This window comes from Rhamphochromis sp. 'chilingali' (assembly GCF_963969265.1).
Source record: "Rhamphochromis sp. 'chilingali' genome assembly, chromosome: 3".
Lineage (NCBI taxonomy): Eukaryota > Metazoa > Chordata > Actinopteri > Cichliformes > Cichlidae > Rhamphochromis > Rhamphochromis sp. 'chilingali'.
Genome location: NC_137931.1, coordinates 41086760 through 41109962, shown reverse-complemented (window position 1 = coordinate 41109962; position 23203 = coordinate 41086760). Strand labels below are relative to the sequence as shown.

Sequence of the window (23203 nt, the reverse complement as noted above, 5' to 3'; positions counted from 1 at the left end):
GGACCCCCCCCCCCCTTTTTTTTTTCACTAAATATTAATATGATATTTTCTGCCAGTGGTGTGCAGCGGTATCATCAAACACGAGAATAATCGGATAAATGAATCACAACACACCAGATAACAGAGCCTCTGTGTAAACGCACCTGGTATTTCTTTCTGGGGAGAAATAGAGCACACTGTCTACTTTAAGCACCTTCTAATAAAACACATTTGTTGCCACGGGGAGGGCTGGTCTTAAAATGTGCAGGCCAAGGTTGCAATAATAGACTAAACTACAACTGGGGAAAGTGTATTATTGAAATCTTGCTCTGAAAGAATTGAAGGAAACGCTTGATCATCACAGTATCCTGCAAACTCAGCCCAACAGTGGGCAGTTTAGTTTCAGTCATTCAGTGTGTTTGATCAAACTTTCAAAACGAGCAGCATTTTGTATTTGTTTTTAATTATTTATTCCTACACAGCTTTCATAAAAACATTGATCATATTTTAAAAAGCAGCACCTTCTGGACTTTTCCAATGCTTCCCCTGACAAAGGTCGATATTGTAACGAGAAACAACTGAAATAGAAAATTTCTAAAGAAGAAAAACTAAACTGAAACGAGCAATCACACCCTGGAAAGCAACTGAAACTCGATGGAACTCAAAAGAAAGACTCGAAACCAAAAGTAAATTTGAATGACACATAAAGATTCAGAATCTTTTGTCAAATTTATGCTTCGTGTAAAAACATCCACCAGTCAGCAGTGTTAATACTATAAACACAAAAATCACAAATGCGGTCAAATACAGGTGATTACATAAAAGATGGCTAACTGGAGCTTATGAGCAGGGGCCCAAACATCAAAAAATTTATAAAGCAAATACATATAATTCCCAACAGACACTTCCACACTAACCTATCATTAAATATCCCACAATTACCCCAGGAATCCTAACATAACAATAACACTGATCCAATGCAGCACATAGACGTCACACTATAAACCTCATATAGAGAGTTGCAAGTTTTGAAACATCTTTGCCATACAGGGTTCAAAATACTTGAGTACTTTTTAAACCTAACTAAAGAAGATACACTAAAAGGAAATAAGTGTTTGAAAAAAACTACACAAAACAGGACTTCTCAGGTTTCACAGTCGAGTAGTCCTTCATTGATACTTTTGCATCTCTGCCCAGACCGAAGAAGCCATAAGAGCGGTGAGTGGAGTCCTTTAAACTCGTGGTTCAGCTGAAGATGTAGCAGCGAGGCACCGATGATCTCTTCTCGGTTCAGTTCAGGCCTTTCCCCTGTTAGTAAGTAGGAACGCTCCCAGCTGGGCCTGTGTCCATATATTCATGGCTGGGATGGAGAAGGCCACCAGCTCCACCTGAGAGCCACAGATGGTCACTTGGAACCAGACCTCCTGAAGTCAGCTTTCTTGGTGTTATCGGTGTCTAGGGCCACACCTGGGTGTCAGCTGCTCCATCTCTTTTCAGTGAGCTTACATCTGCGGTATCTTTGGAAAACTTTATGATGTCATTAGTACTGACAGTATCAGAGCAGTCACATGTGAGTGCAGACAATGAGGTGCTCGGCACACACCCTTGCGGTGAACCAGATTGTACCTGCTGACTGCCTGTCGTTTATCTGAACACAGTTCGGCTTTATTATTCAAGTCCATGCAGTGATTTCCACGCCAACGCATTCAATATGAACTTCCCCCTTTAAGAAGCTCCAGGGGAAATACAGTTTCAGGAAGTAAACTGGTGCCCATAAAAGACATTTTATTGGTTTTCTCAGATCAACTTTAAACTTCAGATCAATTTTTTTTTTTTTTAAATTTTGACTTCCTGCACCCGAAAAAATTAAACCGAGATTAAGACGGTGACTAACATAATTGCGTAAAGCACACGCCCAAAGCAAACAGGGAGGTTTCACTTCCTGACAGACGCTGCCCCCGACGTGATGACGTTTTTCACCTGTACGTTGAACAGTTAACGCCACGCCTCCTGCTTACACCTGTTTTCAGGAAGATTTGTTGGAGAAACTTTTAGAAGTAGCGTTACAGCCAAGGCGGGCAGGTGAGACCTTAACGAGGACTACTGTTTATTTGGACGAAAGCGGTCTGAGAGTGAAGGAAGAAGCCTTGAAGCTACGAAGAGCACGTTTACAGGTGAGTTAGCGTCGTTTCTGTCGGTGTTTCCTTCCTCCTGCACAGGTAATCAAACCATCTCAGCTTAGCCTGTGGAGTGAAAGGTGAAGCTGAAGGATCGTATGTGACATAACTCTGAATCAAAAAAAGTTTTTTTTCTGTGGTTTTTCTCAGTTTAGGTGAAGTTAGTCGGATGTTTACAGGCCTGAAAGCTTTGTCGCTGCTTGACTGCAGTCCTCACAGGCCTGTGTGACAGCTGTGGTTTTCTTCTTAGTCATTTTGTGTGTTTTTGTTGGAGTTCCCCCACAGTTTAACGTGCTTGCCTTGATTTGTGTGCTTGTCTGTGTTGCTGTGATGCTGACTGTCAGCTGTAAACTCCACTTTCTTATTCCTCACCTTACTGGTTCGGCAACACACAAGTTTCTACCTGTCCGGAACAGGAGTTTCACACTAGTTTCGACTGCATTCCCAACCTGCTGCGTCCTCCTCTCCTCACTCTGCATATTTACACACTCATTGTTTGATTTGGGACTGACACAGTCGCTTAAGACTGCTGTTCTCGTAAGTTCCGTACTGCGCATGAGGTGCTTTTAAGATTGTGGCCCGTCCTTTCTGGATTTTTAAAAGTTAATCTAGGTTTTAAGGTTTCTGTCATCGCAGCTGTAGCTTAGTTCAGTTCAAATAAAAGGAGGAAAGGGTTTAGTCTGCTGATTTTATTCCAGTAAAATAAATACATGTGTGGCGTCCATTTCCCAGAATGTGGACGTGTACACTTAAATATATTAACCCTCAAGTAATGTAGATTTTATCAGCTAAAATAGCAGAGTGTGCTCATTTATGACCACACTATTTTTGAACAGAGAAACACCCACAGGCATCTGACAACAATGGCCGCAACATCCCTGATGCAGCATTAAAAGAGCTGCATCAGGGCTGAATATACAAATGTAAGGAAGAAGGAAACGCACTGCGTATTCGTTTTTCCCATTGAGAAAGTGCTGGTACACTATCCCAGATATATCAGATATGTGGAGTTTCTTATAGTAAAGAAGTCTCAGTCTCTCCAGATGTGATGGTGTTTGCTGTAGTATTTTCACTGCTGTAGTGTTAACTTTTTGGCAGTCATCATTCAGCAGGGTTTCACTCTTCATCAAAGAGGTGCTCACTCCAAGGATGGCTGTAAATGTGTCTGGCTCCCAGCTCTTTGAAAAATACTGGGGTACTTTGTGGTACTGCTTGAGTTTATCAGGCGTTATCTATTACCCATTTTCTAAACTTGTGCACTTGTGTGTACAAGAAACATGACATTTCTTACAAACCAAAACATTTTTCTTTCTTACGACAGAAAATAAAATGCAAATAAAAACTAAAGGTTGGATACCAGATAAGGTGTGTAACTTTAACAACAATTATTATTATTATTGTTATTATTATAAAGATATTACAATATCCAACAAAGAATCGAACTAGAGGTCATATATCTCAGTTTCTTGGTTTCTCTTCTCTGGCTGCCTATAAAATCTAGAATTTGAATTCAAAATCCTCCTTAATTTAAAAAATAAAAGTACTGAATGATGAGAATATCGTAATAGTATCATAACCTCTCCAGTTTACTCTCACAATGCTGACTTGCTTGGCATTCCTAGAATTTCCAAAATTAGAATTGGAGGCGGAGCCTTTAGCTTTCAGGCAAGTCTCCAGTTTGGATTCGGGAGACGGATACCTTCTCTACTTTTGTAAATGTTGCTTTTTGAGAACCTTTATCATGAGCTGACCCTGAACCATGCCTTGGTCATGCTCCTTAGGCTACATTTCTTCTCCACTCACCTCTCACTTGCCCATGTGTTTATATGCAGCTACTGCATGTTGTTACCTTTGTCTTCTCTCCCATAGGCTGTTTGTCCTCGCCTCTCGTCTTCTCCTTTTTCCCTCCCCTTTCTCTCTCAGGAGTTTTCTTCATGTTAAAGATGAATTTTTCCTTCCCGCTGTGATCAAGTGCTTGCTTATATGTTGTTGTCTGATCTTTACCTCACAATATAAAGCATCTTGAAGTGACTGCTGTGACACTTTATAATAGAAACTTAATTGAACAGTCAGGTTTTGTTTTGCTTCTGGTTAAAACAAAACATAAAGTAGCATTTTATTTGTATATGTGTAATATATAAAGTGTGTTTTGTGTAAAAAGGGTTAAGATATCTAGCTCTGAAATATCTGGCATTTTTAACTTTTACAATGAGTTGGAATAACTTGCATCTTGCACTGCTGCCACTGATGTACACAGGTTTAATTTTTATATACATTTTCTTTTTATATTTCTTAGACATTTTTTATGTTAAGGTGAGAGAGAAACTGTCTTTCTCTTTGTCAGGATGACATGTACAAAAAAATCTGTGAGTCTTTGAATCTTGAATCTAATTGCTAGCAAATATCACTAAAATCAACATGTTTAAATCCTAATTATTTTTTTAAAGATGCCATATTATATAATTCCAGTTCTAAATGACTCTATATTTAAACACAGCTGGGGTCATAAGTGACGCTTCTCAGTCTCGACTTGAAGGTTAAAGAGAAAACGCCTCTTGTAGCATATCTCACTTAACGTGTGAAGTATTATGCAACATCCCATATTGTCATCTCCACCGCCGTCCAGCAGTGCAGAACTTTAGCAGTCGTGCATATAATTCCAGTGATTCCACCAGCATTGCTCACATTTCACATTTTTCCGTCTTTAACGGGAAAACTGAGGGAACTTCCTTTTTTTTCTTCCCAATTTTGGCTTCCATGATAAAAATCAAGCAGCACAGGCCTCTTCTTCTCTCTCTTTTTCTAAACCGCTTATTCGCCTTGAGCTTGGTTCGAGGAAACTTGCTGAAGCACTACAATGGACGTGTTCGTTAAATAATCATGACCTCAATAGTTTTTGCTGTGATGGAGCAACCATCCACCATACACGTGTGACCATTTGCATCCTCATGCACAAGGGGCTGAGCATGTGTGGTATAACTCATGTTATGGCGCTGGGATAGCTGTAAAGTGTGTGTTTGCAGTACTACTGCAACACAAGTAAGTCCACTGAGTGTGGAAGCCACAAAGCCCTGGCCTGTGTAATTACAGCCTCTTTGCTGATTGTGTAAACCTCTGGAGTATTTGTTCTGCAAAGCTCTATATTTTACACTAGGAGGCTTTGCTTTTCCACATTCCCCAACGAACTCGTGTACTGGAGCCTTCTTGCCTCCGTCGGTTGGTGTTTGTTAGTTTGTTTCGATGATGCACCGTTGAAGAATTTTAGTTATGAATTTTAGTTAGGCCTCTGCATTCATAGTGAAACTCAAGCACAACAAGGTGACCTGGAGTCGATAGTCAGTAGTTTGCATATTGAATAGCCAACAGGAGTGGCCTCTCTATGAAAGCAAAACAAATAGAATATCCTGCTGCCGTGCACACTGCAGTCCTCGGCGTGAATGAGTGAATATTCACCTACTATGAATGGTTTCACCTTTGCTACCTGTTTGTTTGTTTGTTTGTTTGTTTTTAGCAACCGTGAAAGTCTGTTTATTAAGATCAATTAATAATTCACACCTGGTGCTCTCGCTGACCTCATGCCGGCTATTCCACCTGGCTGAACCCAAGTTGGCATCTAACATCTGTTTTGTTTCTCAAGTTTTATAATACAGACACTGATCTGTGGATGAGGGATTTAGGAAGTAATAAGCTGTTGGATAGTGTTTTCTAGTAGCTTCACCTCCTCTTTGTCCCCCTTCCTCCTCAATGATTTGGGTACATGTCACACTGAACACTAAAAAAAAAAAGGGGGAAAAAAGGCTACAACACGCCCATGCTGTGGGGCATATGTAAATGTTAACCATGGAACAGAGATAACATCAGGCTCTCTGTTGCCATTTCCTGATCCCGAGAAACAGCCTGTGTAGGCACATCAGGACACTTACACGAAGCTGGAAGATCCATAGTGCTGCAAACACCCCGTCAATTATTAACAGGCCAGTGCTCTCATTCCTCCAATGTAACCATGGCACCGAGCAGACAGAAACTCAGCCGGTAGCCTGGGATCTGCTCCTGCCTTGTGGGGAAGTAAGACGCGCACATACCGCTGACAGCGGGAGCAAGTGGACCTGTTTGACTTTATGAGCCTGTCACGAAGGAAACTATTGGGCAGACGGATCTATGGAGCGATCTTCACATGACTTCTCCATTGGAAGCAAAGGGATGACAGTTGCTACTTTTATTTATTTTTAATTTTTAACTTCTGTTTTTCTTAGTTTTCTTTTTCTTTTTATGGCAAATTAATGTTTGTCGTGAAGAGGCTTGCAGACCTGCATCAGTGACCATGTGTGACTGAGACACAGACACAGGATTATTAACAGATTTGCAGACAGCTGGAGATCTTTGGTGTCTGTGAATGAGTGGGTCAGCACTGTTATCATTATGAAGTTGACCGAGCGACTCAAACGGCTGAAGCACTTGGGCTCTGTGCCTCCGGAGCCTCCGCCACTGCTGGTGGTGCCCGTAAGTGAATGGATAGTAGTTATTTTATTTGTAGTTCCTTTTTCTATTACAGTAACCAAGCAGCTTTACATTAACTTCAGCTTTAAGAGAACTTCACAGGTTACTTCCCCCCCACTCTTCTTAAATATCATGCTCAATTTGAACCCACAGAATTTTATTTTTATTTCTTTATTCATGTTGAACAGTTAGTTGAAAGGTTTTGTTTTACAGTTAAAGAAAGTTTAAATCGGCAGAATTTCTTCATGTCTTGTTCATCAAATGTGTCAAAGTTGTGGAAAATGTATTCTTTATTGAACACACTGACTCAGTGACAGTTCAACTTGGCAAAAAGTACGTGAGTGACTTGTAAAACCTTTGTTTATCTACGTGTGCTCCATAGCAGGCTTTTTCCACAGTTCGGTGTAAGAAGGAATTAATTTTCACATCAAAGAATCTGGGATATATTTATAGAACGGGCCTCGTTAGGTGATCTCAGTAAGGTCAAAGATTCTGAACATTAAAGCATCGTTTCTCTTCTATTTTTAATCCCTCTGTCACTGATTTCCTTGTGACACAGTTTTGTTTTGTTTTTTTGCTCCTTCACCGAGCCCACACCCGAAGGTATAAAAAGAAGGCCTGAACCCTGAGGCTCCTTCTGTTATGCTTCACAGTTTGGAGGGAAAAAAAGCTGCTCTTTATTAGGGCTTTTCTTGTAGTGGACAAACTGAAGATTGGTTCTGATGTGCTTTTATCGTTGCGCTCTCTTTCGCCTCTTTCAGAAGTACACGCCATGCTCTTGGTATGATCTTCTCAGGAAGCGTACTCCTAAGGGACCTCCTTAAATTTCTTCCTGTTTTATTGTGGACGGATTAACATGGAGACGGTTAGAAATGTAGATAGATTCGTATGATATGATGGTGGCTATGATTCTTCCCATACAACCCTGTGAAAGTTGCTGTGATAGAGCCATAACTGACAGAACAGACTTGTCATGTCATTGTTTATTTTTATTTATGAGGACGAGCCCTTTTTGTAACACACATTTACAATTTTGTGTCTTAATTGGAACGTCTGACCACAAGTAGCTTTTAGAGACATATTTTCCCCCTTTAACTGTTTGTATTTAGACCTTTTCTTATAATTAGTTTAAACCTCTTAAGCTCTTTTGATATTGAAACTAAGCCTAAACCTTACAGTAGTATTAATATATTTTAGTCTCAGTCGTCCACCAGCGTCTAAAATAATTATTTTGTGAAAAGAGAATGGGAAGATTGTTTGTTCATGGATCCAGAGATATGACGTGTTGAAGGAGGCATGTCTAAAAGTTTGCATAAAATATGCAGAGATTTGAATTGCAAAATTCTACTGAAACAAGGTTTTTCCCACATAGAGGAATTACTTTTTTTACTGCCCCGAGAAGTGGTTTGTGAAAACAAACAAACACTTTCTTAGTTTCAGTCTAATTTATTTAACCATAATTGATATTTTAGATGAAATAATAGACTGATTTCAATTACTGTATGTGCAATAACATTAACAGTCATGTGAACACACCCTTAAAAACTCCCGACCAATCAGTGACTGTCTGTTATTTAGAGCTAAATGATATTTTTCTGCCTTGAAATGAAAAAACTTTGAGCTTTCTAGTTCTTAGCCTGAATGTTCAAAGCTATGCAAAAACGCAAGGGAGTGATTACCCTACCTGACATATTTAAGGTGCTTCCCAGTTCTCCCCAGTTCTGGTGGGTTTAAAAGGGCAGATCCACCTTAAAAGCCATGTTTATTTAAGGACACTAGAGAATGACTCTTAGAGTGGGCAAAGACTCAAAGGGGAGGAGCGCTTTCCAGGTGAGGTCTTTCAGTCTCTCTGCCTGGTGTGAGAGAAACACCCCAGCTGGTCATATTACAACCAATTTCAGCACGAGGATCTAGTTTCAGCCACCATCCATGCAGAGCTCACTGGCGGGCGAAGTAACCTGAGATTACTGGATCTGTGATTGTTTTTCTGTTGCCGGCTCCATATGGGATATAAAGAGCTGGCTGTTTGCTGAGCGCTGGAGGCAGCAGGTGTTTTGTTCAGGGTAGAAATCCCAGTAGGAAATGGAAGTCAGGTTCAAAGATCACATGGTAAGTGCAGATGAAAATAAACGAAGCATTTATGGACTTAGTTATGCTTCCCTTTAGTGTGAAAAAAGCATAACTGTTAAAGATTTACAGAAATGTAAGGACACAAGTCATTAGTGATGTGCATCAGCTCCCTTAGATTAATGTTGTTTGAAGCTGGAAAAATGATGACCTGAAGATGGAGGAGTGTCCTAAAGGAGTGCAGCTGCAGGCTTGGCAGTCTTGGATCAGGCGTTTATTAGCAGATAACAAATCACTGTCGGCTGTCGTTTGTTTTTGTAAATAATCAATTTTCTTTTGGAATATGGACGATGCTCATATTTACATCTCATCTCTCTCTGATCTATAACGATGCGATCTTTATCTGCAGTTTCACATGCATCTCATTGCTCCGACATCGTGACCTACATCCAAAGTTAAATTTTAACTGGTTGTAAAGTCAGTGAGCTGTAAATGAGCTCTGAGAGCGTAGACCTTCCCGGCAGCTCGGTGTCCTTCTACATTGAGTTGTTTTGTATACTTTGTTGCTGATGTGATTTCCATAAAGGCATATACTCCAACTACTCATCAAGCCTATTCACGGACTCCTCAAAAAAGTTGCTTTGTTTGAAAACTGGCACACTTAAGTGACCTTTCTGTGTCGCTTGCAGCTTTGAATCTATAAATGCAACAAATCTACTGCTGATTTTAAAAAAGAAAAAAAAAACGTAACTACTTCAGCTGCTGTTTCAGTCTACCTTATCATCAAATCAGAAAAAGTCATGACCAGCTTTTGTTTGAATACTAATGTCAGTACTTGTATTTTGTTTTTTTTTAACCTTCTCCAGTTTATGATTAACCAAGTCAAACAAGAGGCCTGCTGTTCCCAGGTTAGACATTGTACACCTGCGAGTTTAAGGTTTTCCTGGTGATCATTTGTGAGATTTTATTCTTGTAGTTGTTTTTTTTTGTGTAACCTAATTTGAAAAACTAAACAGTCAGAGTCAGCAAATTGAGGTTGTATAATTAGGTTATGTGTTTGGGTGTGACTGGACGTTGGGTGCTCGGCTGATGTTGCTGTACTTTAAGCACTAATGGGCCTTGTACTTGTTGTGTGCCCTGTTCAGTGTTTAAACAAACTCCAAGTCTAAGCAACACTACACCACTGTGTGTCTGACTTGAGTATCAGGCTTTACTCGTTCTGGCTGTAGCTTAGCAAGCGTCTTCCTCGGTGTATGAAATATAGTCCATGGCCAGGCTGCAGTGTTGGCTTGTTTTTAAAAAAAAAAAAAAAAATGCAAATCACATTGGGCATGTTGCCATGTTCCTGTAAGTCAAAGGTCGTCTTTTTTTCACTGATATAAACCCCCCCCAGAAGAATCTAATAGTTCCTTGTCACCAGTTGCTCTACAGTTTCGTTCATCCCCAGGTACTCGGCCAAACAGCCATGTCTACTTGTTCCTTATCTCAGATGCCAGGATGGAAAGCTCTTATTTGAAACAATAAGCTAAATATTGTAACTTGATAATGTCAGCATGGACTGTGTTAAAGGATCCCATTGCATTTTGCTCGATTCTTATATATATATATATTAAAATTTTTCCAGTTGTTGGTTGTAGTCTGTGGCGTAAAGGTGGTTAAAAACATGCACACACATACCAGGTAGCCCCTCCTCCATACTGGTCAGGCAGGATTGCGACAGGTGAGAGCATGTTGAGATCAGGTTCACGTATTGGCACATTCTGTCTTCCACTCAGGCTCAGCTGTCCTCTCTGTAAGGACCTGGACTATATGTTGATTATGAGTTAATTAATCATGATTTATTATTGTCAATTGCTATAAAAAAAGATTATTTTTCTTATTGTATTTTTCCCCCCCAGAAACCAGGCATGGAGGAGATAACAATATGGGAGCAACATACAATAACACTAAACAAAGTAAGTGATTTTTTTTGTTTGTTTGTTTGTTTGTTTGTTTGTTGTTGTTGTTGTTGTTGTTGTTTTTTAATTGAATAATTGAGATGTATATGTGAGGTGTTATGGTGAAACTGCTAGCGTGTTTTACTTTTCCAGTTGTTTAATCAACATGAAATAATGAGTAGGCTAAATTAAGTTTAACATGGAGATTCTAGTGTGTGGCTAAACAAATACACATGTGGAAAGTGTGTTTCGTTGTGGTTTCTGAGGGACTGTGTTCAAGTCCTCTTAGTTTCACAGCACAGGCTCCGTCAGGAATTCAGTGACACACCCTGCTGCACCCCACGGCACCAGCCAGCTCTTCGCTGTCCTGCCTCATTGTTGGCGACACTGGAATGTGTTCTTTCCTCCTCCTATCTCTCTACTGTATCTCCCACTCATGCTCATCCACCCACCTACTTCCCTGCACTCTTTACTGTCCATCATTTTCTCTCGGTCTCATTTTTTTTTTTTTTTTTTTTTTTTTTTTTGTTCTTTCTAAATGGCAGGATTCCAAACTAGGATTTGGTTTTGCAATATCAGGAGGCAGGGACAAGCCGCAGCCCGATGGGGACACGTCAATTCTGGTGTCAGATGTGCTGCCAAATGGACCAGCCATGGGACGACTGTTGTAAGTTGGAGGCCTTTTGCTTTTAATGTGTGTAGAGACCTCTTTAAGATTTGACTGTTGAATGAACACCTGGCTGCCTGTGTATACTTGTACTTCTGCAGCACCAAAGACCAAATTGTCATGGTCAATGGCGAACCTATGGACAACGTCCATTCTAACTACACCATTCAGACCCTGAAGTCTTGCGGCAAGACTGCAAACATAGTAAGTGTGCACCGAGCCTTTAATTAATTTGTGCCAAGTGGCTTCCAATCTTGGGTTTCTTTCTGATGGGCGTCTTCTGCATCTTTCCCAGACAGTGAAACGTCCTCGTAAGATCCAGATCCCAGCAACCTCATCCACCAGACCCACTCGGGCAGCCTCGCACTCAAACTTGCTGGATGCGGACCCTCCGAGACGGCAACGACGCCACTCTGATGGGAGTGACAACATGGACTCCAGCCGCTACCGTGACGATGACCGCTATCGTGCTGATGACCGTTATCGCACCAACGACCGTTACACACGCCGAAGCCCCACGCCCGAACGCAACGGGCTTGCAAACGCGGCGCCGTTGATTTCATCAGGGTACAAGAGGCTGCCGCTCAAAAATGTTTCAGAAAAACCCATCAGAACTACTTTGATTAAAAAGAAAACCACAGATGGTAAGATTTCAGGAATGAGAGCGAAGGGAAACCTTTTTTGTTTGTGAAGAAGCGAAGCTTTTTAGACAAAAATAATCTGCTCAGCTCATCTTTTTTAAAGTGCTTATTTCAGTATTTCTGGCTTTATTTTTCTGCAGAGTATGGACTGAAACTGGGCAGTCAGATCTTTATCAAGCACATGACAGAAACTGGCCTAGCTGCAAGGGAAGGCACCCTGCAGGAGGGCGACCTCATTCTCAAGGTAATATTTCACTTGTCTTGGAGTATTTTTAAGCTACAACTATTCTACAGGACTGGAAGATTTCATTATTAATCTTCAATTTGTCTTAATCAAATTTGTATCTGTGAGCAGATCAATGGCATGACAACAGAGAACCTATCCCTGCTGGAGACCAAGCACCTGGTGGAGAAGAGTAGAGGCAAACTGACCATGACGGTCCTCAGGGATGACCGTAGATTCCTGGTCAGCATCCCAGAGGTGGAGGACAGCCCCCAGAACAGCGATTATGAACGTCGCAAAGACAGCAGCTCAGAGCTGGATGGTAAGGGAATCAAACACAGGGGAAAAGGTGGAGAAATCAAAACGTTGACGCAGCTTCTACTTATTTCATGGGTGAAATCAAAGTGCTGTAAAGTCGGTCTAATCCTGTAATGTCCCTCATGTTTGCTACAGTCAAATCCCTTTAAATGTAGAACTTTTTTGGGCTACAGGCTCAGATTAATTAATTCAATCTTGCAAACACCCCCTGTATAACTTGAAAAGTTAATACATTTTCTGTTTCTGTCTCCCATCAGAAATTTCAGACATTGATGAGGACGTTCCAGCCCACAGGACACGTCCAAGCGCCAAGGAGAGGCGGACACGCAGGTACAGACTTTACCCTGTCACCCCGCCTAGTAAAAATTAAGTCCACCGATGTAATGCACAAAAAACGTAAATCCTTTATTGGATTTGATCTAAAAGCACTGAAGAAATCTTTTATTTCTCACACAGAACAAAAGCTGAACCTCCACTGCCAAAGTCTCGGGATCAATCGCCTGTGCGCTCCACCTTATCCCGGCCACCTGTAAAAGCCTACGCTCCTCGCCGAGGTCAGTCCTGCAGAGAATTACTTTATTTTATTTTACTTATTTTTTTTTTTGTGCAGAAGCACAAAGATGCTTGTACTCAAACCAGCACTGATTTGCTGGTTTTCTTGGAAAAAAAATATTTACATGTCCTATAATTAGTTTTCTAACTGTTGATTATTGTTTATTCAGCTCCGTCTGAATCTGAGTCCGACCACAGTGCATCTCCTCCTCCTCCTCCTCCAGTCAGGAGAGAGAGGGACAGGGACAGCCTGGACCAAAACAACAAATACAAGTCAGTTCACACGGATGATATCATTAAAATGACCTAGGTTTATTTTATTAAAGTATATATACATATGTTACTACATATTAAATGCAGTTAAAACTGTATGAGACATTATTTTTGCTTTTACTCTTTGAGCAGATCTCTGTCAGGAGTCTCCACCCTCCCCAACCCCAAATCCTCTCCTGTTGCTCACAACTGGACTGCACCCGTCTCCGCCTCCTCCACTTCCTCACGCCCTCGCAGGCCGGTGTCGGAGTCCGACTCTGACCCTGAAGGTTCCCCACCCCCACGCAGAGATGGCCCTCGTCTGGACAGTAGATACAAGTACGGACATTTCTTTATCCAGTTCCAGGAATAAACAACAAAAGCACCAAGATCACTTGCACAGAAATATTCAAAAACAGAAGCCATAATTTGCACCAGCATCATCAGTTATTTTGGTAAACAATTATTCATTCATGCCCCCAACCCTTTCTTGTCTCTGCAGAGTTCTGCCTGATCGTTACGCAGGCCGGGTATCTTCCCCCATCGTTGTTCGCCAAGATCCACCAAGGAGGGTCAACTCACCTGTGAGAGGCCCGCCTCCAGGTCTGCACAAAAACACGCAAACAATCCAGTCTCCTTGTGATGTACACGTCCCGGACTTTGTCTCACACCTCCTTGGAAATATTTACTAAGGCCAGAGCAGAATATGAAAGATGCACATGAAAACATAAGATGGCTTGTAAGTGAATGAATGTAGAAGAGATAAAGTAAGTAAGAGTAAAAGAGAATTAATCCAGCAGTGCACGTATGAATGCATGTAACACTGCAGAGGCTGAGGGATGATTATTGCAATACACTTAAAATATAGAAGGAAATGATGGCTAAAAAATAATATTCATGTAAATATTTTTGAAAGCATTATTTATAAGTGAGTAGATCAAAGCATAAAGGTGGAAAACATTATGTATAACTCTTCATTCAATCGTCTCATTGAGATCAAAACATTTTCCAAGAAAGGAGAGACGACAGATGCAATAATCATGAATAATGTTGGGTAATAAAGAAACTGTAGTATCTGAAAACAGTTGTTATTCCACACATGAGCATTAAAGATACTGGATTTTGAATTGTGGAGATTTGAGGCATCTCGGGAACGTAAACACACAATGGAAATGCTGCAGATTAATCAGAAGTAAATATGTTGTTTACTGTTTATATTAAAAAAATATTAATAAAATTAATCTATAAACGCTTTTCTTTCTCCTCAGATTCTGACTCCGAGTCGGATGGCTTCTCTGAGCCTCCTCAGAGGCGTAGCACCACATACAGTCAGGACTCTCTCAGCAGATACAGGTACACATGAATCCCCCACACCTACCTGAAACCCAACAAGATCTCACGGACCGGAAACTGAGCAGACTCTGTGGCTCTCTGGTTGTTAAACTTAGTTAATCATACATATTTTTATTTTTAATGTTAAACTACCTAACCTTTGCTCTTTGAGTTGTTTAAATTTGATTTTCATTTTGTGCTTTGTCTCATTTTGAAATTTCTTTTTATTTTGTCTGATTTTCTGTTTTTGACTGTGTACAGAATCTGTGCTTTAATTTTGTTGACCAATAAAATAAAACTGAACATGTCCTCTCCTATATGTGGCTGAAGTGTTGATTAAATATAGGACACTCGTTGCAGCAACAATCATATCGTAGAATAATTCCCTAAGACTCAAATCAAAGTCTTTCAAAGTTTTGCGTAGTGTGCATGTGTTATACAGCATGTTTGAATCTCACAGTGAGCATCACAATCAAGTAGCTAATAGCTAAACTTAATAGGGTGGTTAATTTCAATCAGTCACAAAGCAGTTTACCGCCAAAGAGAGAGCTTCCCTCAAACAGAATAAGGTGAATATTCAATATTTTAGTCTCATCCTCTCATCAATAATCGTCTATTAGCCGCTGGTCCCCCTCGCCAAACGTAACTGAGATTTGTTGTCTTCCTCCTCCCTCACTCCCACCTCCCTCTCTTCTCTTCCAGGGTCCTGCCAGAAGTTTCCCTGCAGCCAGAGGTGGAACCACCAAAATGGAGCACTGCCAGCAATCCACCACAGAAAGGTGTGTGTGTGTGTGTGTGTGTGTTTTGTAGTGAGCAGTGGGAGTTCATATTTGGTGCCTGGAATCTAAAAGGACGCATGAGTCATCTAACAAATAATAAAACTTTCCATAAAGACAGTCTTGACTTATTGATCTCCACAGCGAATTCGGACTCTGAATCAGAGGCCAGTTATGCGCCAGTCCCCAAGAGGGAATCCACCGGCAGTAAAAACTCAGCAGCCAGAAATAGATACAGGTGAGAGACGCCTTCCACTTTGACTGTCTCATCAAACGCATTGAGTCGTGCCCCGTTTTGCTCAACATGGCAAAAGATACACTTGAAAAACTTCCCAGAAATCATCATCTGGTTACTCACAAAAAAGGAAAAAGAAGATCAGATCAGTTTCATATAGGAACTGATTTTTCTCTAAGGGAGCTACACCCACTGACCACATCACTGTGTCAGAAGGAAGCACACATGATGAGGGGATCGTGCTTTAATGTCACATTAATGTCACTTCCTTTGGTACCTACAGCTTCCCTTGTTGTTCAGAAGGAAAATGGTTCCTACATGAAACCACTCAGTTTAATAAACTGCTTCTAAAAATAAACACTGCAGCCGACTCTTTCCAAATTAATATTATTTTATTTTGTTTGTCAGTTTTGTTTATTTACTATCCTAATATAAAACCTCACACATGTCTGAGTATGAACTCCTACGTGATCAGGAATTTAAGCAACCAAACTCGACACACAGGTATGTCTTAGGCCCCTGAAGCTTATCTGTACCAGATATTTCTTGATGTTGCTAAGCAACCACATATCAACAGAAACATTGTTAGCATTGATGCACCTCTGACACCTTTGTGAAACCACAACATTTTAATATAATATTTATATTCACAAAAGTTGAATATGATGATTAACGCCGCTATATTGCGCAAAAGTTTTGAGCTTTCTATTTGTATTTTTTGTTTTTTTAAGCAGTCTTGAGCACTTCTCTAGTCTTTCTGAAGAGTTTTCAGTCCAGTCCTTGTACCTGTCCATTTTCAGAGGAAGGTTTTGATTTGTTAAGCCACTGACCTATGAAGCATCCAGAACTAGTGCAATGCAAAGAACCAATTTTCAATCATATTTTAACTTTTTTTTTTTTTTTTTGCCTTATTTACTGTATTTCCATGTATGTTTGCACATTTCAGTAAATTACCTCAAGCATTTTCCATTTTCCAAGAAAAATGTCATGAAATAAGAGTTGATACGAGACTTTTGCACAGTACTTGTTTTATTTATTGCACTTTTAGCACAGGCTAGAAATAATTTAAAGCTGCAACTGTAGAAAGAGAAAGTGAAAATATGAGAAATGCAAGTTACAGCTTCACTGTGAACTGTGGGAAATCACACTGAGAGGATGTCCGACAGGTTTTTATGCTTACCACAAACGCAACTGTTGCCTGATAGTAACGTGCTTTGTGCACACGGGGGCTCATTACATGACTTCCTGCAGTGATTGCATCACATAATATTCAAACTGCCGACTTAGAAAACCATATCGAAATCTCGTGTGGTTTTCTAACTAACATGCACTAACTTGACTGTCAATTTATGGCTTTTGCATTTCTCATTGTATGTTTAGGGAACATTTAACAAGATGACGGCTGAAATTTAATTCAGTTTTCCCCCATTCTTCTCTCAGAGTGCCTACTTCAGTGCCTGTAAAGCAGGAGCCTCCTCATCGAGCCCCATCGCCCGCTAGACCGCCTCCAGATGGTCAGCTGATTACTTTTTTGCTTCATCTTCAACCTCTCTTTCTCTCGGTTTTAGATAAAAGCATTAGAGCACCACAACCAAAGAAAATCCTCACAAACTGAAGTCTCCCTGCTTAAAGTTTTCATTTTTTTTAAAACCAGATTCCTCTGAGTCAGATGAGCTTTCACATCTTAGGAGGTCTGGCAGCTCTGAGCGGGGGAACAGTCAGCGCAGGTACATCAGGAATTAATTCATTAAAATCAGATTAAAATATGGCAGCCCGAAATGTGTTTTCTCTTAAATAACCAATATTACTGATTTCTGTTTTCTCCACCTCAAAGTGCTCCTCGTGCTGCAAATGGAAACGGCACCATCAGGTCTGGGATTTCAGTCAAGAACAACCCGCCCATCTACTGTAAGGCTCAGGATGTGTAGCATGATTATCATAAATAAGTTTTCAATCTGTGGGTTGAAATAAACAAACCTTTTTTGGGCATCAAGATATTTTTGTGCTTTTCTTCTATTTTATTTTTTTGACATCTTATGAGTTGACATCTTTTAGGCGTCTAACAATATCTGCATTTCTTCCAGCCAAACCTGAAGAAGAGCCCCTCTATTCCCTGCCTCCAGATTCATACCCATCATCTATTCCAGGGTGAGTGCCGCATTTGCTTAAAGCGTTGCCCCGTGTCTTAGCGTCATAGCAACAGTAATCTGATTCCTTCGGTTTCCCCTTTAGGTACAGCTCAGATGTGAAGACAGTGTCATTTATAAAGGAGAGCAGTTTGGGTCTTAGACTCGTGGGAGGCAACGACGTTGGGATCTTTGTAGGTGGAGTCCAGCCACACAGCCCTGCGTATGAACACGGGATGAAGGAGGGAGACCAGATCATGCAGGTGACCTTTGTTTGCACACCTTATATGGACGTGGTTATGGCAGCATAGATTAACAGCGTCTTGTCCAGTTTAGAAAAACTCTTTAGCTTAAATGAGATGTTTATGCTCATTTGCATTTCTTTATTAGTTTTTTTTTTTTTTTGACCGTTGTTGTTGTATTAGTAGTATCCATGTCATATGTACCGAGTAAAAATGACCACTGTCCAAAAACCTTATGCTCCTAGCTGTACATTTACATTGTTATTTGACACCTGTCCATTTTTAAAAAAAAAATATTTTAAATATGACAGAAAAAGACCAGAGTCCAAGTTCATCCCTGTTCTTCTTCTTTTTTTCAGGTTAATAAAGTTGATTTTGGCCATTTCACACGAGAAGAAGCTGCCAACTTCCTCCTTGAGCTCAGGACAGGAGAACGGGTGGAAATCTCCACGCAGCATAAGATGGACAGTAAGTGAAGAGCAAAACCTTAATATGACACCGAGATTACTTCTGTTGAGTTGTGTCACAAGTCACAAAATCTTATTTCGTCTATCTTCAGTTTACAAAAAGATCCTCAAGTCCAACCTGGGAGACAACTTCTACATCCGCACACATTTTGACCATGACCCCGATAACCCCATTGGTCTGGGCTTCACCAGAGGAGAGGTGTTCAGAGTGGTGGACACAATGCATCGTGGAAAGATAGGCAGCTGGTTGGCTATCCGCATGGGGAATGACCTGCACGAGATGGACAAGGGCACTATCCCAAATCAGATCAAGTAAGGAGAAAGGAGACGATAAGCAGATGAAGATCTCTTTGCTTCCACGAGGACTGTTTCAGTTTTTGCATCTGCCATCTTTTCCTGCAGGGCAGAGAAGATGGCTAACATCGAGAAGGCACAGCGGGCGACCGGAGAGAGGCAGGCAACCGGACCGAGAGCCGAATTCTGGAAACTACGGGGGCTCAGAGGGAATAAGAAGAACGAGAAGAACATGCGACGGAGTCGCGAAGACCTGCTGCAGCTCACCATTCAGGGCAAATTCCCAGCTTATGAGAGAGTCCTGCTCAGAGAAGGTTGGCATTTATTTATTTTTTAATCATACCCTCACAGAGATACTTTGTTTCATGCATAAAGGTCCAGGTTTAACAACGTTTACTGGTTTTTCTCCAGCTAATTTCAAGCGGCCCATTGTTATTCTGGGACCTCTTAATGACATTGCCATGGAGAAGCTGGCACGAGAGATGCCTGATGATTATGAAGTGGCAGGTTGGTTTGTTTTGGGCTGTTTTGATACCCCTTTTTTATTCTTGAGTATTATTTCCCTCCTTTTTCACTTATTCTCCTCATCTTCTATTTTATTTAAAATATTTTGGGTGTGTTGTTATATTTCTACAGAGATGGTTCCTCGCAGTGGAAGTGCAGATGGCGGCTCCACAGTTATTAAATTGGACACTGTGAGGAGAATAGCAGAGAAGGTGAGCAGTAACATTAAAGTTATGTTTACAGTCCTGTTTTCTGTGTCTGTTTGGTATTTCCTCTTTGATTTTTTTTTTTTTTTTTCCTCTCTCGTCCCAGGATAAGCACCCTCTGCTGGATATCACTCCCACTGCAGTGGAAAGGCTCAACTACATCCAGTACCACCCGATGGTTTTGTTCTTAGACCCTCACAACCGCAAGGATGTCAAGACCATGAGGCAGAGGTACAGCCCCAAATCCAGCAAGAGCTCCAGACGCCTTTACTCACAGGCCATCAAAATGAGAAAACACTGCAGCCACCTTTTCTCGGGTAATTTTAACACTTAAAGCTTTTTCCAGTACATCTATGAGGAAATAAATTTTTCTCTGTCTGCTGGTACAAGTTTAAAATGTTTACTTCTTTTGATTTATTTTTTTGTTTTTCCCCCTTCAGCTCGAGTGGACCTGGATCCCAGTTCCCACTCTTGGTATGAAAGTCTAAAGAATAAGATTCGCCACGAGCAGACCAAACCCGTCTGGGTGTCTGAAGTCACGGTACAACACACAGCTTCTCTTCACACACACATCTGTACACTAAAGCGATTATGAGATATTATTTTATATACAGATCGATGTGGTGTTTTGTTTTTTGTTCTTAATTTATTGCTTTAGTTCTTATAACAATCTAATGAGCGCACCGACTCTCATGATGTAGTTTTACATCTTTCTGTTTATTAATCCAAGTGCTGTGTGGCTCAAATGATCCATAAACCTGATTATTAGTTAATTGACACGAATATTAAGCCACAAGAAAAAGAGTAGTTTGAACTACAGTTCGTTATTGACCAAAAACTGAGCCAACGTGAAATTCTAGAAATCTGCAAAAAGAAAAACAAAAATTGCACCTGTAGTTAAAAACAAAGCTTATGATGATGAGTTTGTGATGCTGGTGTGATTGAACCAGCTTTAAAAATTCTCAGCTACATAAACAAATATAGTGCAACACAAATGAAGCATAGCACTCTGCGTGGTCCCAAAAATTGTAAATAAAAGATGGACAGGCCATCTTTGCTGGGGTACACTAGCTGCAAAAAGACATGCAGTTCTATGGAAGTCTGTGAGAAAATGACCCTCTGGCTTCTCTGATTGCCAACCTGTGTAAACGCTTTCCTGATGAGTTTATGGTCTAGAGTTTTACGTCTTTTTCTGAAGTTCACTTCTTACTTTATGGTTTCGTTAGTCAAAAATGAGAATAAAGCAGATTATGGTATCATATGAGCGTGCAGCACCCACAGTTTCTCCCCTCTCTTTAATACAGAGTTGCACATAGTGGTGATATATTTTACAAAGCAAACTGTTTTAATATTTTTTCCATTGATTATGTATTGTACAGTTAGTTAAACACTAATAACTAAAGCTGTTTGATTTCTCTGTCTGCACAGTTGGAGAGTGGTGGAGAACAAGATTTGGATGCTTTGGACCAGAACCAGACTGACTACCTCAGTGCTGCTAGTGACCTGGAGGACACCGATGGAGAGGGCTTCACAGACGACGCCTACACTGACAACGAGGAACTCGAGGAGGCTTACCCTGGTCAGAATACAGCCAAGGTCCCAGGGGGCTCCAGGGTAGCTGGAGCTGCTTTAGCTCGATCATCCGAGCCAGCGTTTGAACACCACAGCCCCTCTATAGAACCCGAGGAAAGCGATGACGCGTACGGAGTCAGAGAAGTCCCGCCAATAATGCACGTACCTGAACCCAGGTCACCTCGTCATGCGAATTACAGCCCACCGCAGAGCGATGCCGAGGAGGAAGATCCCTCTCATCGCAGTTTTACAGACTCAGATTTCAGCGCTCTTGATGTAGCTTCACACGCCGCTCCGTCTGAAGGACCGCCAGATTTTAGAGCCCCCGACCCCACAAGCCAGTACTCAGTGGACGAGCCTTCATACACAGAGGAGGAGCCGGAGAGCTTCCAACACGCCAGCCTGTCTGCTATCGAAGACAGATTAGAGCAGGTTTGTGCCCTCATTAAAACAGTTACTGGATACCAGTTCTTTTTTTCTTTTTTTTTATCCTTTTACTTAAAACCAGATGTGTTTCAGTCCTTCACTTAACAACAAACAGTTTTGATAACAAAAGATGAATTCAATTTTTGAAACAGTAAAACAAAATGAAGTATTACTTCTAGCTTTTACTCGAGTTTAACTTGAATTTAAAATGAGGGGCATTTAAGGACGTCGACTAAGACTAAACAGATTTAGTTTAAAAAAACAACAACAAACAAACATCATCCAGAGTGCCAATGTTTTATTTTGTTTTGGATTTTTTGTTCCTAAGAATGTGTCTTGGGATTTATTAAACTGTGCAATGTATATTAATACATCTGAGTAATACAGTATTCAGACAAGTTCAGAGGATAAAAGGAAATAATAATAATACAGGCCTGGTCAGATGCTGTGGTGAATGGTGAATTTCCAGAGCTGAGCATTTGTTTCCTTTAAACAATCTGTAATCGATTACAAAATTCCCTCAGGTTTTCTTAATTGAAGGTGTTGCATACTTTAAAAAACCCCAAAAAACGCAAGGTTCATTGGTTTTCTTGTTTGTCTACTTCTCGTTTAAAAGAACGTGACTATATTTAGTTGACACAAACGACTCAAAGTTCTGGAGGTGTTTTCAAGGAGAAAGTTATGAGAAAGTTATTTCCAACTTTTTAAATGCAAAGCTCCTAAATTAAATTCACATTAACCTTTTTAATAAATTTTTCTTTCCCCCCCCCCCTCATTTTTGGAACCTTATCATAAATTCTTCCTGGCTATGGAGGCGGTGCCGAATTAGCACACATATAACAACCTCATTTTAAATTCAGTATAAAGATTATAGTAAGTGTGGTTTCTGTTTTTCAAGAGGTTTACAGCCTGTTTATCATCATGAATACAGAGACTAGGACAAATCCTCAGTGTATTAACTGGTTCGGAAAGGCTTATGTGGATTTTAAAATCCATCTCTTAAAATAGTCACTTAAGACTAAATAATTGTGAGAAGTCACTGTTTTATATCCTCTGTTACAGGCTCGCTCGGGAGAGGAAGAGCCCAGAGATGAGCAAAAGAAAGCCCCACAATTCATCGTGTAAGTCTTCTTGAGCCGTCTGCGGGTTTATGGGGTTCATGGAGTAACGCCAGACTGAGGCTGTGCGCTGATTTTTGACCCATCCGTTCTTCTCCCGTACAGGCTCGCACATCACCACCAAGCAGTCCAGTTCAGACGCACACAGATCCAGGGCAGCGACAGCTCTGAGGATGAATTTGACGATGCGGACGATATGGAATGGGGTCCCGCAACTGAGCTTTAGATGCCGAGAGGACTGATGCGGCTTTTCCTTGTGATCTACAAAGGACGTGGAAATGATTTCATTCCCGCACTGAACTCTGTTATCTTGGATGGTATTGTCATAGTGTTTTTAAATTCATGTAAAGGGAGCCTCGTTCAGGTGTCACTGTAGCCTTTAATGACAACTGCAAGTTTTAAAGTCACCAAAAATCCTCTCAGAAGAATGTTGAGATCAAAGTGCCTGATTTGTTGTTGTTTTTTTTTTTCAGTGTTTTTTGTATTTATAAAAAACAAAACTCTGTGAAACGAATCAATTTCAAATATATGTTTTGTAAGAAATCATATGAAATATGCATCATTTTAGGAATAGCAAGGACATTTATACTTTAGA

At 40.7% G+C, this 23203-nt stretch overlaps 1 protein-coding gene across 4 annotated transcripts; it reads left to right on the top strand.

Moving 5' to 3' along the window:
* The first annotated feature begins 2007 nt into the window (after nt 1–2007).
* Nucleotides 2008–23001, top strand: tjp3 (tight junction protein 3). 4 transcript variants are annotated; one of them, XM_080879013.1, is made up of 30 exons: nt 2008–2153; nt 10619–10675; nt 11203–11324; nt 11426–11528; nt 11620–11968; nt 12106–12209; nt 12321–12510; nt 12764–12836; nt 12963–13060; nt 13229–13331; nt 13464–13649; nt 13813–13913; nt 14579–14663; nt 15345–15421; nt 15563–15656; nt 17094–17167; nt 17308–17380; nt 17488–17561; nt 17738–17801; nt 17886–18042; nt 18381–18489; nt 18581–18800; nt 18891–19096; nt 19194–19289; nt 19419–19498; nt 19599–19809; nt 19933–20033; nt 20921–21496; nt 22553–22611; nt 22714–23001. In XM_080879013.1, the coding sequence occupies exons 2-30, from the start codon at nt 10628–10630 to the stop codon at nt 22832–22834; spliced, it is 3954 nt and encodes a 1317-aa protein (XP_080735139.1). In that variant the 5' UTR covers nt 2008–2153; nt 10619–10627; the 3' UTR covers nt 22835–23001. The 4 variants fall into 4 exon arrangements, with proteins under 4 accessions (XP_080735139.1, XP_080735136.1, XP_080735137.1 ...); XM_080879010.1 differs by lacking the exon at nt 2008–2153 and adding an exon at nt 6189–6656; XM_080879011.1 differs by lacking the exon at nt 2008–2153 and adding an exon at nt 8500–8762.
* Nucleotides 23002–23203: the final 202 nt, after the last annotated feature.

Excerpts from the sequence above, each read along its gene's own strand:
- tjp3 (XM_080879010.1), top strand. The coding sequence starts at position 6,576 with ATGAAGTTGACCGAGCGACTCAAACGGCTGAAGCACTTGGGCTCTGTG. Across the intron at positions 13,650-13,812 it reads CGTCTGGACAGTAGATACAA|AGTTCTGCCTGATCGTTACG; the intron begins GTACGGACATTT and ends TTGTCTCTGCAG. Across the intron at positions 19,097-19,193 it reads GAGAGTCCTGCTCAGAGAAG|CTAATTTCAAGCGGCCCATT; the intron begins GTTGGCATTTAT and ends GTTTTTCTCCAG.